General features: G+C 39.6%; 1 protein-coding gene across 9 annotated transcripts in view; it reads left to right on the top strand.

Annotated features, from left to right (window-relative positions):
- Positions 1-15,502, top strand: part of GLRA2 (glycine receptor alpha 2) — a 129,101-nt gene extending 113,599 nt beyond the window's left edge. For all 9 annotated transcript variants that reach the window (XM_032679600.1, XM_032679604.1, XM_032679597.1 and 6 more), the window contains one exon: positions 13,972-15,502. In XM_032679600.1, the coding sequence (XP_032535491.1) occupies positions 13,972-14,250 (279 nt within the window). In that variant the 3' untranslated portion in view covers positions 14,251-15,502. The remainder of the gene's footprint in view (positions 1-13,971) is intronic.
- Positions 15,503-17,588: the final 2,086 nt, after the last annotated feature.

The raw sequence follows: 17,588 nt of genomic DNA, 5'->3' as shown, positions 1-17,588 counted from the left end.
ATGGCAAGACATGAATTTTGACCTTTCTTTTACCATATGGCTTCCCCTCTTGCCTTCCCTATCAAAGTCGTCTTAGAAACTAGTACCAAATTTATATGAATCTGGACATATTTTCTGCTGGCAGCTTTTGAACCTTCTGAAGCAAAGAGGCTTAGACTTCAGCCTCTTTGCATATTTAAAGCATTACAATTTAGAGAAAGCTGTTTGGCCTGGATGGTTATTGATTTCTATTCTGTTCTTCAAACTACAAACACAGATTCGTAGGATGGCAGGAAACAGGACCAGAAGAGCCCCAGAGAGCCAGCTGGCAGAGCCAGCACCAGGCAAGACACTGGAACATTTACAATTACTGAAAATATTAATCAATGCCGTTAAACAGTTCCTTCTGTAATGTGTCCAATATATCAGGCATGAGTTTAAGAGAGATTTGTCAGGGATTGCTCCTCAGGGAGTCTGTGAGCTGAATTATATCTCTTTGTGGATATGCTGACCCACAGTTGAGTATTTCTGATTTACACCCTGTAATTCTCTTTGACTTGCAAGTACTCCTGGAACAAAGGTCAGTAAAAAGGTCTTCAAACAATTATTTACCATTCTGGACAGGAATAGTGATAGGCTCTTTCTATGCTAAGAGTCTTTTGGTTCCCCTTCCTTCCACAGCAGCACAGGTTACATCTGCAGATATGCCACTGAAATACAGCTACACAAGTTTGTATTTCCTAACTCATGCCAATCTTCTATTGAGCTGTTTGCTTTCTGGCTCTGGGCTCTTATCCTCTCTTAGCTGCCCTTCACCCTTTAGACCCTTTTAGAGGCTGCTCCTAATTTTAACTTCTGTCTGGACTCAGGAAACAATTTCTCGACATGTAGTTGAGGAATAAGGATTAATCCAATACTTATTTTGACAGTGATACAAAACCCATAAGTGCATAATACAATCTAAAAACAACCTGCCTGAGCAATTAGCTCAGTAATCAGACATTTAAAAACAGTGGCAGAAAAGCAGAGCTATGGATTATGATGCATGATGATTTACTTTATTTAATAGAAAAGCATGCAGAATTTTAATTACTATCAGGAAATTCTACGTTTGCTGCAAGTACTCATATGGGTTGCTAATGTGACAACTGTGCTTTGACAAGGAAGGACTCCACAAGGCGAGACTTAAGAACTGGCAGATAGGAATACAGTGAGTGTTTCGTTTCAGACTCTGCAAGAGAACACATATCTGAAATGAATATGTGACAGGAGGGAAGTATTGGATTTTTGTGAGGAGCTGACAAGTCAGACAAACAGCAGCCATATATTATCTGTGATAGTGAAAAGATCACATCACTTATAACCTTTGAAGCAACAGGAAAACTGAAAGCAACATCATTTTATAATGATCTAAGAGAGAATGGTCTCTTTTTTTTCCTCTCCCTGCTTATATATAGCTGTTAGAGAGAGCCCTGCTGAGCAGAAAATGGAGCATATGATCAAGGCCAGTCCAGTGAGTCAATTTACTGACTAATACTGTAGATTATCATGTCAAATACATAGCATCAGCAATGTGAACAATAATGAAGCCTAGTTTATTTCTTTCCTGTAAATTGAAATGAAGATGTGATTGGAATTGTCACACCTTGAATATATGAGCCACATTCTCTTAATCATCCAAAACAAATTGCCTTATTCTTTATAGTGACATTTATTTTAGGAGCCATCCCACAACTGGCAAACTGAAACCATCTATTTAAATGTGTCAAACAGGTTTAAAATATCCTCTAGACAACTGTCCCCTGAGGTAGTAGTTCAATGGTCTCACACTGTGAAATACCTGCTCCCCTCAGACCCAAAGAAGAGAGAGCTCAGCCTTTCATCCCGTGGGGAGAAATCATTCAGCGCAGCATCATGTGGAGACTCTCCAAATGAGCTCCAGTATCATCAGTAAAACATCCAGCCATGAAGCCAACAGGGCAAAAGACTCATAGAAACCCCAGATGACCATTAAAAAGAGCCTTTCCTTGCCTGGTTTTCTATCTTCCTATGACTCAGAGTGTTAGTGAGCAATCATGAGGGGGATATTGCCAGTATTGTGCAGATTCCATGTGTCAAATTGATGACTGCCTGAAGAGATGGTACAGTTAGCAGTTTGGAAAGATTTCCGCTCCACACAGAAAGAGTTAATTTTAATTTAGGTGTATAATACCAGGCTTCTTGTATTTTACTGGTGTCCAACCTCCAGGTGAAAGTCAGATCGCCTTTTAGTCTGTCAAAATTCTAGCATGACCAAAACCTTGGGGGAAAAACATTTGAATTGCAAATCATTGCCATTCCTTTGGGGTTAAGAATCACAATCAATGTTATTGATTTCTAAAGTCCTTTGTCTAAGAATAGAAATGAGAGTAATGGAAGAGACATTTACTAACTGTTTGTCAATGATAAGTCACAAAGCACGAATATTGCATGTCTGTTAAGTATAATTTCCTGAAGGTGGTATGTAAACTTTTATAGAAATTAGCACAGTGTTATAAATTTAGCACATACAAGGAAAAACAGATGGTACTGCTGCGACTGGACATGTCATTGGAGTATTCTGGTGCATGCCAAATCTTTAATCTATTACTATTTGCATATACTACCACATTACTCAGTTTTCAGTAGGCTAGAACAACATGTGCTATGCACAAACAACAACTCTTTTTGCTGAGCTTTAAACAGAATAAAATTGAGATCCCATTTGCTGGTTTTGCAGCACTCACTGTGATCATTTTCCAAAACCTCCAAATGGCTCATGTTACATGTTCTGGGTGGTGAGAACAAAGTCACAGACTGCTACATGGGCCCCTGCACTCGGTGATCTTCAGCTTTCTGTGCCAGTCATGGGTCATGCTGTATGTAAGGAACAGTAGATCAAATTAGAAGCATTACATGTCAAAGCGCTTTGTGGTACTGTAAATTCTTTGAGCAATTAGCAGCTCTCTTGATATCCAAAATGGAATGTTTTAATTAAAAACAAAACAACACAAAACCTGTTTCCTGGTTATTCTTAAAGAGTAGAATAACACCTTTCAGTTCAGAGGTGATTTTGGCAAGGTGGAGCTCTACTTTTCAATTTGTCTTTACTTTGTAGGAAGATAATTATTTAGCTCCAAAGAGCAGAAAGGAGCCAGAGCAGCAGATAGGGCTTGAGGAAGGAATTGAATTTTACAAGCAGAAGGTGTAGGTACTCCTGACTGGTACTCATGAGGCTCTTGGATGTTCAGTGAAGTAGAAACCTGTTTCCTAGGTCTCCCTTTGTCTAGGGGAGCTCCCTGCACTGCTTCATTCTCTGGCTTATTGGCATATTTTCTGAATAGAATCCTTCCCCTGGTGTTGTCCCTTCTCAAAAGGGGAACCTCCAGGTCAGGAGGTCGCAAGCCCTCACAGTGAGTCCTGACCTCTTCCATATGCTTAACAACAGGCTTCTCCAGAGCTCTGGCACTGCAGACACTATTTAGAATTACTCCAGGACACATAAAAGATGAAACATACAACATACACATTTCAGGAAGGCTCCAGGGATAGCAACCCTTTATTATTCTTGTGCTCTGTCCTTTAGATAAGTTAACTGGACATTTCTTCTCTCTTTTTTCTTGATGTTCTTGAACAAAACTTGAGTTCACATGAGCATCTGAGATCTTCTCCCAAGAATATCTCTTCTACTGCTGTAGCCATGCTTCCACATTTCATCTGTCTGTACCTCTCAGTACTGAGTTTCTTATATGCTGCTAAATCTATTGTTTCAGGTTATTCCCTGAATCAGTTTTGCCAAGTAATAAAAGGCCATCACTAGGAGATGTGTTGCTTAGCTACTGGCCTGGGCAGATGGTTCTCCTGGAGAAATGCCAGCACCCCACCAAAGAGCCTTTTTTTGGGCAGAGAGGATTGGGCAGGTTTAATGACCCATGCCCATGTGTTCTGTATCCCTGCTTCTCAGAACTACTGAGGGGGAGAAGCTGCCATAAAAGATAGCATTTCAAGAAGTTATTAAAAATGGACTTTGTGGTTTGATAAATGCTCTGGAGAGTGCTCCTAATATTAAAATGGAATAAAAACATTCTCACTACGTGAGTTTCCCACTAACAAATCCCTTCAGGGAATACATTAGATGACTAGATTAAGTAGATGCCCACATTGATAGGTATGTATATCTTCATGGGTGGGTGCATGCAGACTCTGTGAGTGTGTGTGCTTGTGTGATACTCTATGTGTGTGTACTACAGTAGTAGAAAAACTATCAAACCCATTTTAAATGAAATATTATTTAATTTCCACTGTATGCATACTTCCAATGACCTTGCAGGATTTATGGATTTATTACTTATCAGATGAGAAAAAAGCACTCCGACAATTCCATGTTAAGATTGCGCTATCAAGTTGCTATAGCACTGAGTGCCATTGATTTTACCTCATGATGAATGTTTATTTTGCTGAGAATAAATAATATTAGAGTTTTATAGAGCAACCCTCAAAGAAGCAAATAAAAATGAAAAGAGAGAAGTCTATTTGTCTACTAAATTTCTCATACATTCAAACAGTCAAGATGTTTCTAAGATGCAACAATTTAATTTTGGAAACAAGTCTGAAGTGCAGATAGCTGGAAAATATTTTGTTTAACCCAATCATGCTTTGGAGCTACGCAAAAATGGGTGGAGGAATCCAGATTGAGATCCTGACTAATAAACAATATGCAAAGTCAGAAAGTATAATTTGTGTAATAGGAGATAAGAAAAGAAAACCAACCCCAAAACATTATTTATTGGAAGCCTGGCATTAAGAACTGATAACTGGAAAAGGAAGGTTTGTCTCCTCAGAAATGAAAAAAGAAAAAAATAAACCACACAAAACTTATAAAATTTGCATGTGAACAATTTAAGATTATTCAAATATTCTTGACTATTTTTAACTACAGAATATAAATTATTAATGTAATTTGCAATATTTAATTCATTTTGTGCAGTATTTGCATAAATTAAATGCACGAATGTCTGAGAAAGCTCTAGTAAACTCTGTCTGCGTTTGCTGGGGTTTGTTCTGGGTGTTTGCTGTAGCAAATGGCTTGAAGGAGAGAATCCACCAACAGAGATGCAAAAAGCCTTTTCCTCTTCCTTCCTTTTCTCCTTCCCCCCCCCTCTTACCCTTCCCCTTCCCAGCACTGAGCAGGAGGCCTCAGCAAGGTGCACAGATGCCACAGGTCCCAGCACTTCCTCCCCAGCCCCGGGTCTGGCAGGGAGTGCCCACTGAATCTGGCCTGAGGCAGAGTGGGGGAGCTGAGAGAATCAAAACCTGAGCCTTAGAAAATCCCCAGCGATACACTGTTTTAGAGGCTAATCTGCATGAATCAAATCATGGATACCATTTGTGGGCCCTATATGCACGTATAAACTTTTTTTTTTTTTTTAAATTTGATTGATTGAGTAGTAAGGTACTCTGAGATGCCACAGTCATGGCACAGGAATGGTCTAAAAAAATCATCTAGGATGGTGGTGACCAGTGACAGGACCCAAGAGAATGGCCTGAAGTTGTGTCAAGGGAGGTTTAGGTTGGATATTAGAGAAAGGTTCTTCACCCAGAGGGTGGTTGGGCACTGGAACAGGCTCCCCAGGGAAGTGATCACAGCACCAAGCCTGACAGAGTTCAAGAACCATTTGGATGATACTCTCAGGCACATGGTGTGACTCTTGGGAATGGTCCTGTGCAGGGCTAAGAGTTGGACTCAATGACCCTGATGGGTCCCTTCCAACTCAGCAGATTCTGTGATTACAGTTAAGGCAGAGGCAGAGGCCAGAGAAATTTCCTAGAGATGCAAGAAAAATCATCTTCCACAAAATGTTTGAATCTACTCTGAGAAAAGGATCACAGAAACTGATGGGAAAAATCCTGGGGAGATGGGTGCTCAGATATTCCTGTCTGTAACTGGGGTCTTTGAGCTTGAGAGCCCCAAGTGTTGCATTGGCAATTCCCCCAAGCCTGTTGCACACCTGGGGATGCCATATGCCCTTGTACTGTGACAGGATTTGCTGGGTGGTGTTGGCCCTACAGCAGGTTTCAGGGTAGGAGAGCACTGAAGTCTGAGGCTGGGGCTTGAGCACCACAAAAAGGAGGCAGATGAGAGTCTGCCTGTCTCTTCTGGGGCAGATGTTTTGCAGAAAGCGGGAGAAAATAGGGTAAGTGAATTTTGGGTAAGTTTCCATTGGTGTTTTATGTTTTAGATGTTCTAAAATTTTATCAAATGTAGTCTTGCTTTGCATAGTTTAGCTTTGATGTGCCCATTAACATCTATTTTATGTTCCAGCTGACATAGTCATGTGTTTAAACGCTAACTTTGCAGTTTGCTCAGCCTTGCATGCAGACAAAATGAGCAGAAGTCAATTGCCCTGTATCCAACAGATTTCTGGTCAGAGCAGATTATCCTTCAAATCTAGGTCATTAACATGTATTTGTCTGATGTAAAACACTAATGTGCCGTTCCCACTGATAAACTGGCCAACCTCTGCTTTCATTGGAGAGAGACTGGCAGAAGTTACCCAGGAGCAGTCAAGTCTCCAGACTTCACTGTCCTGAGAGGATTTAATATCCAGTCAAATTATACCTAAAAGACATTGACAGATCATTGTGTCTGGGTATTTTTAGGTATAACTTTCATTTAAAACAAAGGGAAACCAAGATACTTTGTCAGGAATTCATCTACTGCCTTTTTAGGAGGAATGATAACATAGCATCTATGATGCTTTGTAAAACAGCAGTTCATCTGGTTCTCCCTCCCCCAAAATGAAAGCATTAATTATATTATCTATAAAACCTGAAATTGAAGAAGAAATTTTTATTAACTGTGTTTGTAAAACTGAAAAAGGAAAAACTTGCTTTACTTAAGAATTTTTTATTGCAAAAGAAATTATTATTTTTTTTGACAACTCAGTCACCCTTAGTGACTATATAATCTTTTTTATTAAAGTAATCTTGAATAATTTAGATTCCACTTGTAGTTTTTTTCAAGCCAGGAAAATATTTTACTCACAACATGTTTAAATTATGTTAGTCTTTCAGTTGGATAATGTTTGATTCCTACTTGAAAAGGGCGAAGCCACATTAACTACCATTTCATTATTGTATTAACAACAGTTCACTTGCTGTTCTTACAGACTGAGTAAGTAAATCACTCATGCTTCAGAGATTCTTCTGCTGTTTATTGGAGACAGGAGATATTACTAAACACAGTTTTCAAAAACAAACCTAAATATGTCCATTGGAAACCCTTACCAAAGACAATGATGACCAATTTCTCTTCCATTAATTAAAATGCCTGTGCTATTTATAATACAAGGTCAGTTTTACTTAGATTTTATAAGGCATGAGGATTCAAATGAGAGCAAAAGCAAACCTCAGTGAGCAGGAAAATCACTGTTAGGAGTGGCAGAAATGCGGTGAACGCCACTGTCACATGCAGAATGGTGGGTCCTGATGAAGTGGCATGATGCAGTAGGATTGGTCAGAGACTGACTATTTTTTTGTTTAAACATCTTGGTGAATATTTAGGGAAAACAATATTTAGACCAATATTTAGATTCTTGGAAGTGTTTGATATCTACTTTGGGCAGGATAGAGCTGAGAAGGAGAAAATTTTACATCACCTTCTGTTCCTCTGAAGTTAAAGAGGAGTGGGAATGGCATATGGCATAGGTGAGCTGAGATCCAGAACTCTTCCAGATGTAAGAAATCAGAAAAGTTTGTTAGTGGCCTTGTTGTTGCCAAATGCCATCAGAGCTTGTTCCATCTTTTGTTTTACCCCCAAATAGAAATTGGAACACCAGGTTTACTATGTAAGATTCATCTCTTTCTGTATCAGCAGGATTTAGCCTCAAGGCAGAACTATGTGTAAGAAAAACATGACACTCAAAATACTAAAAACTATGGAAATTCAGAACATTTCAACATTGGCACCAGATCCCAGCATATTACCAAGAGGTGGAAGACCTGAATTCCCAGAGAATATGCTGTATTTGGTGAGAAAGAATGGCTTCTATTCCAGATCCTTTCTCCAGCAGTGGTCAGGCATGGATATTGTATTTGAAAGCTCCAAGACAAACCTAGAAATTCTCTGTCTTCTGAAAATAAGCAACCAAGGGTGTACTTTCATATGAACCAGGTTGCAATTTCAATAACTGCACATGGACCTATGGATCTGTGTCATTTCGCTATTTTCATCATCTGAAATGGTCTCACACAACGATTTGCACACATAAATGAAAGATAACTTCCTTTGAAAAAAAAAAATCTCCTGATCTCCTTCATGGTGTTACTGTGTTTTATCCTATTTCTTGTATTAAAAAAAAAAAAAAAAAGAAAAGAAAAGAAACCAACAACAACCCCCCCTAAACTCATAACCTACTAATTTTCCTTCCATTTCTTAATTTCTCTATGATTTTATGATCCTGTGATATCATCCCCCAACATCCCCCTTAGCTTTCTAAGGTAAAGAGATCTCATCTGTTTCTTCTTCCTCATACAAAAGGCTTTTATCATCCTTGCTGCTCTTGTTTGTATTTGTCTAATTCTGCTATGTTTTCACTAGGTTTGAGTAACCAGAAATGCCTTTTGTATTCAAAAACTGATCACACTGTGAGTGGATAAAATGGCAGAAAGACATTTTCTGTTCTGTTTGCCCTTTGCCTGGCTGCTGCTTAGCAGAGGACTAATGTTGTCAGAATCATCTATGTGGTAATTCCCCAGACTGCCACCCAGGAAAAAAAAACCCAAGAATTTTGAGCACATTACTGTCTGTGTGTAATTAGGGTTATCTTCTGCAATGTGCTTTACCTTGCACTTATCAACCCGGTATCTCATTTTCTGCCATTTTGTTTCTTAGTCACTCAGCTTTTAGAATCCTTCTGGAAAGTCTGGCTTGGCTTTGTCTGCTTTAAATATCCTGTTTCACTTGTGTATGTCCCTTGGGAACCTTTCTCCCAGCGCATTTATAAATCGGTTCCTTCTTATTGGTTCTCGCATAGATTCTTGGAGGTTCCCTCCAGCGAATCCCTCAGTTATGAAATCAATCTTTTAGTAGCAAACTCCATTACTGCCTTTTAAACAGTTAATCTATGAAAGGACCTTGCCTCTCATTTCCTGACAGTTAACTCTTGTAAAAGGCTCCTGTGAGGACCCAAAGGGGACTTGAAAGTCCAAATATGCTTCTCAGCTGAACTATCTCTGTCCGCATACTCAGTGACTCCTGAGAACTGAAACCATGTAAGCACAACAGTCTGCAAAACCACACCATGAATTATGTAAAGTACTGAGAGATGGGAGATGTCTCAAAGTTATAAAGATGATTTAGGAATGAAATCTCCGAATATATTTTAGTGTTTGTTTCCTATTGTTTCCATTTTACATTCAAGTCTGAATTGATTGTGAGTTTCTAACTTTGTGCTTATGAATGCAAAGGAAATTTCTCTGATGTTCTCTATCCTATACCTAAAATTAATCATCCTTGTCCTCGAAATTTAATTAAACCAGATAGTCTTTTAAATAGTTTTTCCACCGTATGTTGGAAAAAGAGTAGCAAAATTAAAAGAATAAATCACATCAGAGAGTAAATTAAATACACTGTTTGAAACCAGTCTCTCTCTCATTTTCCTCATTGCTAAAACTGAGTCAATGCTGACAATAAGCATTCAAAAGTGGTGAAGACAAAGCACTTCCAAATGCATTGTACAGAAAGTTGTGCATGAAAGGCATTGAATGGACTAGATTTCTAAAGTCTTCCCCATTCCTGATTGCTTTGGTGTGAAGCTGGTAGTATGAAATTACATTCTAGACCTGATGGAGTAGAAATAAAAGTTTCCACAAAGATGAAAGACAAAGAAAGAAAGCCATGTCAGAAGCATTATCCCCCCATTTACGTGTTTCCATGTAAAGCTACGTCACGAGAATCTAATGCCATTACTTTGTAAAACACAGAAAATTATTAAATTCATAACGGGAAATTAAAAATTGAGGATAATACATAAATCTTGTTTGATAAAAATTGTTTAAAGCCAGTTGTTTAAAGCCTGTTCATTATGACACCGTAAGATGATACACATAAACCTATGTTGTTGAAAAAGCATCTGTAGAAAGAATTTGCACAAATCTCAGGAAATATAATTAGTTTTCAAAGGCTAATTCTTCTACAATACTCAGGGTATGGACATCGGAAAGAAAACTATCTGAAAGAACACTTTCATCTTGCTATTTTTTTCTTTTCTGTTTCTCATCCTAACTTTTGACCCCTTTCCCTATGCCTTAATCAAGGACAAATGGAGTTATGACTACATATTATGTAACACTAACTTCACACCCCTTTAGAATGATAAAGTTAATGACTTCAATGGCAGTGGATTCTGCCACTCCAGTTGATGTCCAGTGGCTTCCAGCTGCTCTTTGATTTTGGTTTTAAAATCTGTAAATACATAAATAGTCTGGGATTTTTGTAAGGTAGATCCTGTCCAGTTTAAAATTAACAAGTTTTAGGTGTAGTCTGATTAAAATAATGATAGAGATGTTTGAAGAGTTATTGGGACTATTTTGCCATTGACTAAGCTAGTGAACAGCACAGGCTGAAGACTGTCATTAGATGAGTCTTCATGGTAGATATGCCAGATGATATGAACTGAAAATGACCTTGAGAATGAAAAGTCACTCTACAACCCCACCACACGGTACCCTTGGTAGGTTGCCCAGTAGTTCACCAACCCTCTAGGTTAAAGGAAGACATATCCACTACCTAAGGAAAGGCACTTGAAGTGAGTTTTTCATCTCACAGTTTGATTGAAAAACATGATTGAAAAAACGGTTCTCTTTGTCAAAGCATATAAATTTGGTTTTCTTTCTCTGTGACTATTCCCCCAAATCCTTTATATGTAACAAGATGTTAGAAGATTATCTGAAATTTCAAATGGTAGTTTTGTCATAAGATTATTGTGTTTTACAGACAGCTTTTTTTAACTACATCCCTACAGCTAAAGTAAATCACATGAGGGGTTTTATTGTTTCTGAGAACAGGTATCACCACATGACTCATAGCATCAGTCCACGGTGGAGTAGGTTCATCTGAGAGAAAGCTTGTTGGCTTGGTCCATGGCAGAGTGACCTAACCCACAAACAGAGTGAATAATGAAGTTCCAGCACTTGGGTTGACCCCCACCTCCCCTCAGCAGTTCTGATGGGGTCAGGTCTTGACTGTGAGACCCTCCAATGCTCAGGGTGCAAGCATGTGCCAGACTGCAAAGCCCCTTCAGCTCCTGAGGGATTTTACTGTTGAAAATTCCATGGTGGTTATGGAGCTGCAGCATCTCCATGGCTGGAGGTGGGGCTGTAAGGACCCTGACTTTCCTTGCTTCTGGTGGCACTTGACGATCACAACAGCTACAGCTTAGGTGTCTCCAGTGCTGTGTTTGTATAAGAGAGTAATATCAAACACAGATAAGATAGTAATATCAAACACAGAAACAAGTGGCAAGGTAAAAACACAATGCCATTCTCATAATTACTTATTTAGTCTTTGAAAAAGATTCTTCTGAGAAAGGTTAAAAACACCCCCACATAAACACATATTTTTTTTTGCACCCAGCAAACAGCTCCATGTTGGGAAAACAGGTAACAAACCGATCCAGAGATTTATCAGGGAGAAGGAGATTAAAATCTGCTCATGCAGAGAAGGAGTCCGAGCACGTACTCCTCATACCCCAGGTGAATGCTGTACCTCTTGTATCCAGGGTAAACTGCATCTACTGCAGTCCTAAATAAAAAACTAGCATGAGGAGTAGGCATGCTTCTCTCTGGGCTTTATGAGAAAGCAGTGGCACAGACAACTGTCTGGTGGGAAAAGCAGGACTTTAAATCCTGTTGGGAAATCAGTGGCTTTTTTTAACCTTACAGTTAAAGGTTGGGTGCTGAATACCTGGAAGAATGTGATTTCAATATCCCTGTCCCTAATCTCTGATGTCTTCCCGCTCAAGTTGCCACAGTCTAAGCTCAAAAGGAGGGCTGTGACATTGAAGATGAATTGCTCAACCCCATGTGACAAAGCTGTGACCCAGCAGGGCACAGTGGAAGTCAGGACTCTCCAAGCCTGCATTGAGCTCAGCACATTTTTTTTCTTTCTTCCCACAGATCTCTCAGGAGTAACAGAAATTAAATTTTTAAAAAATGAATGAAGTACATATGGCAACACAGCTGCTGAAAATCTGTTACCCTTTTTAATCACCTCTCATGTCCTGGGCATGCATTTCATCCTTCAAACTCAGTAAAAGGGAAAGCTCTGAGAGGAAGGCATCTTCCTGTACTATTGGGGGATTTGTAGTGTTACTAAGTCATGCAAGAGAAGCATTGCCTATAAGGCTATGCAGAACTTAGGTCTGAATAGGTTCATCTTCAAAATACTTTATGTACTTACAATCACTAGGACAAGCAGAGTTTTCACAGAGGTACTGCAAAATGCAAACAAATAAAATTAAAAGAGGAGAGGACCATTCTTTTTTTAATGATGATGAGCTTTGGAAATAAAAAGATTATAAACCCTGGATAAGTGCTCAAAGAGCCTTGCACTGAAGTGGCAGGAGCTCCAAAGCACTGTTTACTGCCTATCCTCCTTCCATAAGGATTCAATGCCATAAGCAGTCAGAGTGACTATTTCTCATTTGGTGGCCTTGGATCACAGTATTGGTTATTCATGTTTGCATGTCAGGTCCAAGGTAAGGAGAGCAAGTTGGATGATATATTTAATTCCAATGCTGCAGCTGGGGAGACAGAAAAATGCAATTATTGAAAAAGGTGCTTCTGTGAAGGAGCAGTGATTTACATCCTGAATAGGTGCAAATTATCCTTCCTTCCTATCCCCAAGTTCAGCCAATATACTCCTTATTCAACACTTTGCTGCTGTGATGCTTTTTTTGTTGCAGTCTTTGATTGTCTTTTAAGTTCAGAAGGCTGTGGTTTATTAAGAGATATGAGGGACTATTCCCTGTGAGGGAGTGGGCTCCTTGTGAGCCCAAGAAGCTGTCCTTTTCAGTCAACAGCCAAGTGTCTGTTGGTCAAAGAGAGGGCCTTTAACTAAGGCAAGCTGCTGAACCTACAATTCATCTCTGGAATGAGAAAGAATAGAGCTGCTTTGTCTGTTCGTTTTGAATCCTTCATGGAGGGCTGCCAGCAACTGTTAACTTGTGTATTATTGTGCTATCAGACAGGAGAAACGTCAGTGAGAATTTACTAGCACCGCCACAAGCCTCGTCACACAGTTATCATAGCAATAAAGTTCAATGGTAGTTACTCACCTCTCCAAAAACAAATATCACCCACTCAGACATGAGAGAGAATGGATTTCTGCAAGATGCTGCTACATTAGCTCACACTATTGCACTCAACTCCCAGTTATCACTAAATCCGAGTGCCCAGTGCACTTTGAAGTATCAGTTGTCAGAGCACTCCTCCTCCTTGTTTTGTAGACTGGAGATGAAGCTGCAGTGTTGTGGTTAGGCTGAGCAATGGAAACACATTGCCATGAGCTTGGGTCCCTGGATCACTGGGTCATTCTATTCAAACTGCAACAGACTCCCTGATGCCAACATGACCATGTTTCCTCCCCACAAAAAGCCCAAGGAGAGCAATGAGAAACCTGTGGAGTCAGATCTCTTCCCTGTGAGGCTGGGATACAGCTTGCTGTTCAGGGCACTTGATTTAGTCATAGCTAGGAAAATTAAAGCTCTGATTCACAAACACTGGAAGTCACCTAATTTCCACGTATTTTTACGCAAATTTTAACTGCTTGTGTTTGAAACCTGGACTTTGTATCATAGCTTAACCAGCTAATTTGCTGAGGTGCTTTGGAGGGTACACCTCAAATACTCAAGTACATGGCATGCTTCAATAGAAAGGTGATTGTGTGTCTTATTTGTCTTCTTTATCTCCCAGGAAGATGAAGTTGCTCGTGACAGTCGATTCAATTTCAGTGGCTATGGCATGGGTCACTGCCTCCAAGTCAAGGATGGCACAGCAGTCAAGGCTACTCCACCCAACCCACCTCCAGCACCACCAAAGGATTCAGATTCGATCAAAAAGAAGTTTGTTGACCGTGCAAAAAGGATTGATACAATATCCCGTGCTGCATTCCCACTCGCCTTCCTCATTTTCAACATCTTTTACTGGATTACATACAAAATTATACGGCACGAGGACATTCACAAGAAATAAGCAACTCTGGTTTGCCAGGACTTCTCAGCCAAAGTGATCCACATGTAAATAAACAGTGAAATGTCTTTCTGTCATTTGGACTAAGGATTTCTTCCCCACTCCCCCAGAACACTGGAGAAAAAAATAGCAAAGAGGAAAAGAAGCATAGAAGGAAAAGTGATTGCATGACAAAATATGCTGTGACACCAGTCAATGAGGTTCCCCCTATGTACTTTCAGTGTGTTCTTCCAGATTCAGCATTGACCAGACATCTGTAATTGGGGCCAAATTTTACCCAGCTTTATCACAAAAATATTATATTTCAGAACAAAAGAGAATCAGAAAACAAACAATTCTCCTAAAACATCTACCAAGAGACTGTGGTGGCTACAGTACAGTGAGTTATAAGAGGACCAAACTTTTTCAGGATAATGTTGCCTTTCTATTTGAAACAAGTCTACTGAGCTACATTCCATGACCATGTCTGTAGGTAGTGGTTTCACCAAGGAGTCCTTTTGTGGGTTGTAAATTATTTCTACTGAGAGGGGAGAGGAGAAAAAAAAAAAAAAAAGATTTATACTTTACTATCCTTGTGGGTGTGCATTTTAATATTATCTTGCTTTACTAGAATTGTAATTTCCAAGTTGAACTTGTGTGTCGTGTGATTTATTTGATAGTTGACACTCCAAAACCAGTGAAACTGCCTGGTTTATTTTTGTTGGGAGACAGTGCACTTACTTTATTTTATTTCTGCTGATTTTACATGCAACTTGAGGTGCCAAACTGTATTTTACCTATTGTGCTACCCTGTACCACACTACTTAGTAAGAACTTGTTTCCTCAAAGGTGTAGCTCAGTTTAGCATTGAGTTTCTATTACCGTTCTCATTGTAGCTGCAGTCAATAGCTCTATAGGTAAACACAACTTGTTTACAGACCTCTAATTTATATCTTTACTCAAAGTGGCTATCATTTTAAATATCATTAATTAACCTAAGAATTTTAAAACTGTACTGTGATTTTCAGAACCTGTTACCTTTTGGTGCCGGATCTGCATTATTCAAATCCTTGCTACGTGTTTTAAAGTAGAAAATTAAAAAAAAAAGGAAAAAAAAAAAAAAAGGAAAAAAAAGAGATGGTATTTTTGCTTACACAGAAGAAGACAACCTGTAACATAAGATGAGTCAAACATTAAAATTTTACACTTGCTGTAAAAGGGTTTATTAAAAAAAGGTATTTGTTCAATTTCAATAAAGCTAAATGTGGTACTAACATTTCTTTACTCTTTTCTTCATTTGCTGCAGCAGCAGCAGCAGAGCTGTTCATGCCACAGCCCAGCTATTCCACCGCTCTGTCAGCAGAAAGAGGGTAAAAAGCATCCTTCTGCTGACCTGGCTTAGCACACCACATTTTGCTATCTATCCTGCAGCAAAGGGGATATTGCAGCCCCCAGGAGTACATCAAGGACTGTGTCAGAAATGTGGCTAAGATATGATGTGAGAATCTGTAGAACATTTGCATGTGCTGAGCCAAGCCTTTGGGAGGAAGCACACTGCTCCCCACTCAAGCATCGCTGTGTGGCAAGAAGCACACCTCAGCTTTACACATGCTGTGCCTGGCTTGGAGGTACCCTAAACTTTCTCCTGACTTTCTTACAGCTTTATCACTTTGGTGAGCTGAAGGACATGCTGAGATGGCCTATGGCAGGTGCCTCTTATAGACATGGTAATGACCAATACTTTAAAAGCAAATTAAACTGCATTCAGTTTTCTGGTCTTCCTTTGTGCGGCCAAAACACACATCTGTAGAGCTGCCCAGTACAGACATTTTTTCCCACTCCCCTAGTGAGAAGTGGTACAGAGGCATACTGTACCTGCAGCACTTCTCACTCTACTTTCACTTCTGGAAAAGCTGCTGAGAGGTTGTGGATACAGGTTCCACAGCCTGTCTGAGCCTGTATTTGTGTATCTGAGTGTCTGTGTCTGTGTCCCCATCTCTCTCCACCTGGCTGCCTGGAACTACCAGACTTCGTTCTTCTCCTAAGAGAGGAGAGGGAATCTAGAGATCTTGACAACTCTGATTCTCAAACAGTTATGTAAATTAGTGGTTCTCCTTAGCTCTGTGGACTCTTCTGTCACACCTGTGATGGAACTGGTCGTAGTCACTTCCACCTCTTTGAGACCGTGGATCCAGATGTGACTGATACCCCCAGAAAGGGGAACTCAAGACAACCATCCTAACTATCCTGCTTGGCAAAACAAGTTTCTGATGCAAATTTAAGTATCATAGTATTTGCAATTTTTATAGTATCAGATTTGCTTTTATTTCTTTTTAAAGTGGAACAGTATTTGATTAATGGATAAAACAGTAGAGGAAAACCCCAGCATAATCCTAGTCCCATGAGCTTCAGCAAGGTGAGGATAGCCAGCTGTAAACTGTGTTTGTGTGGGAAGTTAGGAGCCTTCACTGGTACATAAACATTCAGAACTCACTTTTACTAGTCCCTCTTTCCAGGCACTCGGTTTTAAATGAAGGTGCAGTGCCATGATTAATGTTAATCCTCAGTGTCCAGAGGTCAGAATGTCAGAGCCTATTGCTCATAGCTCCCCCATATGACCACAGACCACTGTAATAGGAATGAAAAACTATTCTCAGCTGATGGATATCCGTATTTCCCTTTCTGTGGTGAAGCTCATGTGCCTCCAGCACCCCCACCACAAATTCAACTGCACACTTTGCAGTACCTGGCTATTAGCACTGACTAAATAGTTCACTAAAATATTTTGCTGAACAGATTTGAGGTTTGCTGACTGCATCCATGGGAAGATTGCTCTGCTGTTGACCTGTATGTAAACTTTGGTCCATTCATGAGAATAATCAGTGCACAAATTCCAAATAGGTCTCTGTCTCTCTCTCTTTTGAAGAAATTATGACTTTATGTCAATTAGTCAATTAGTTGTGAATCTTGAAGTTATCTAACTAAATTTTAGATACAAAAGATGCATACCAATGGACAAGGCCTACTGAGTACAACAATTAGGAATGGCCACATGATACAAAAGAGTTCTCAGCATGCTGGTTAGTGGCCTGTGAACTGTCTCACACAGAGGTGGTTTGATATCAGATGGCTATCCAAGAACATTCTCTCAAAGAACTTGGCTGGCACCAGAAACTGGCCAAAAAACTGCCTGCAGATAAAATGACAAATAACAAGGAATAACAGGACTTACAAAAGGAGGCCTTCCTAAGCAAATTCTCAGTAGGGTTAGCAGAGAAACCAGACTCAAAAAATGGTCACCTTGCTCTCAGGGAAGCAGCAGAATTAAAGCAGTTTCATTTCAAGACACCATTACAAGAAGA

Source organism: Chiroxiphia lanceolata, chromosome 2 (assembly GCF_009829145.1).
Source record: "Chiroxiphia lanceolata isolate bChiLan1 chromosome 2, bChiLan1.pri, whole genome shotgun sequence".
Lineage (NCBI taxonomy): Eukaryota > Metazoa > Chordata > Aves > Passeriformes > Pipridae > Chiroxiphia > Chiroxiphia lanceolata.
This window is presented reverse-complemented; position numbering and strand designations above follow the sequence as displayed.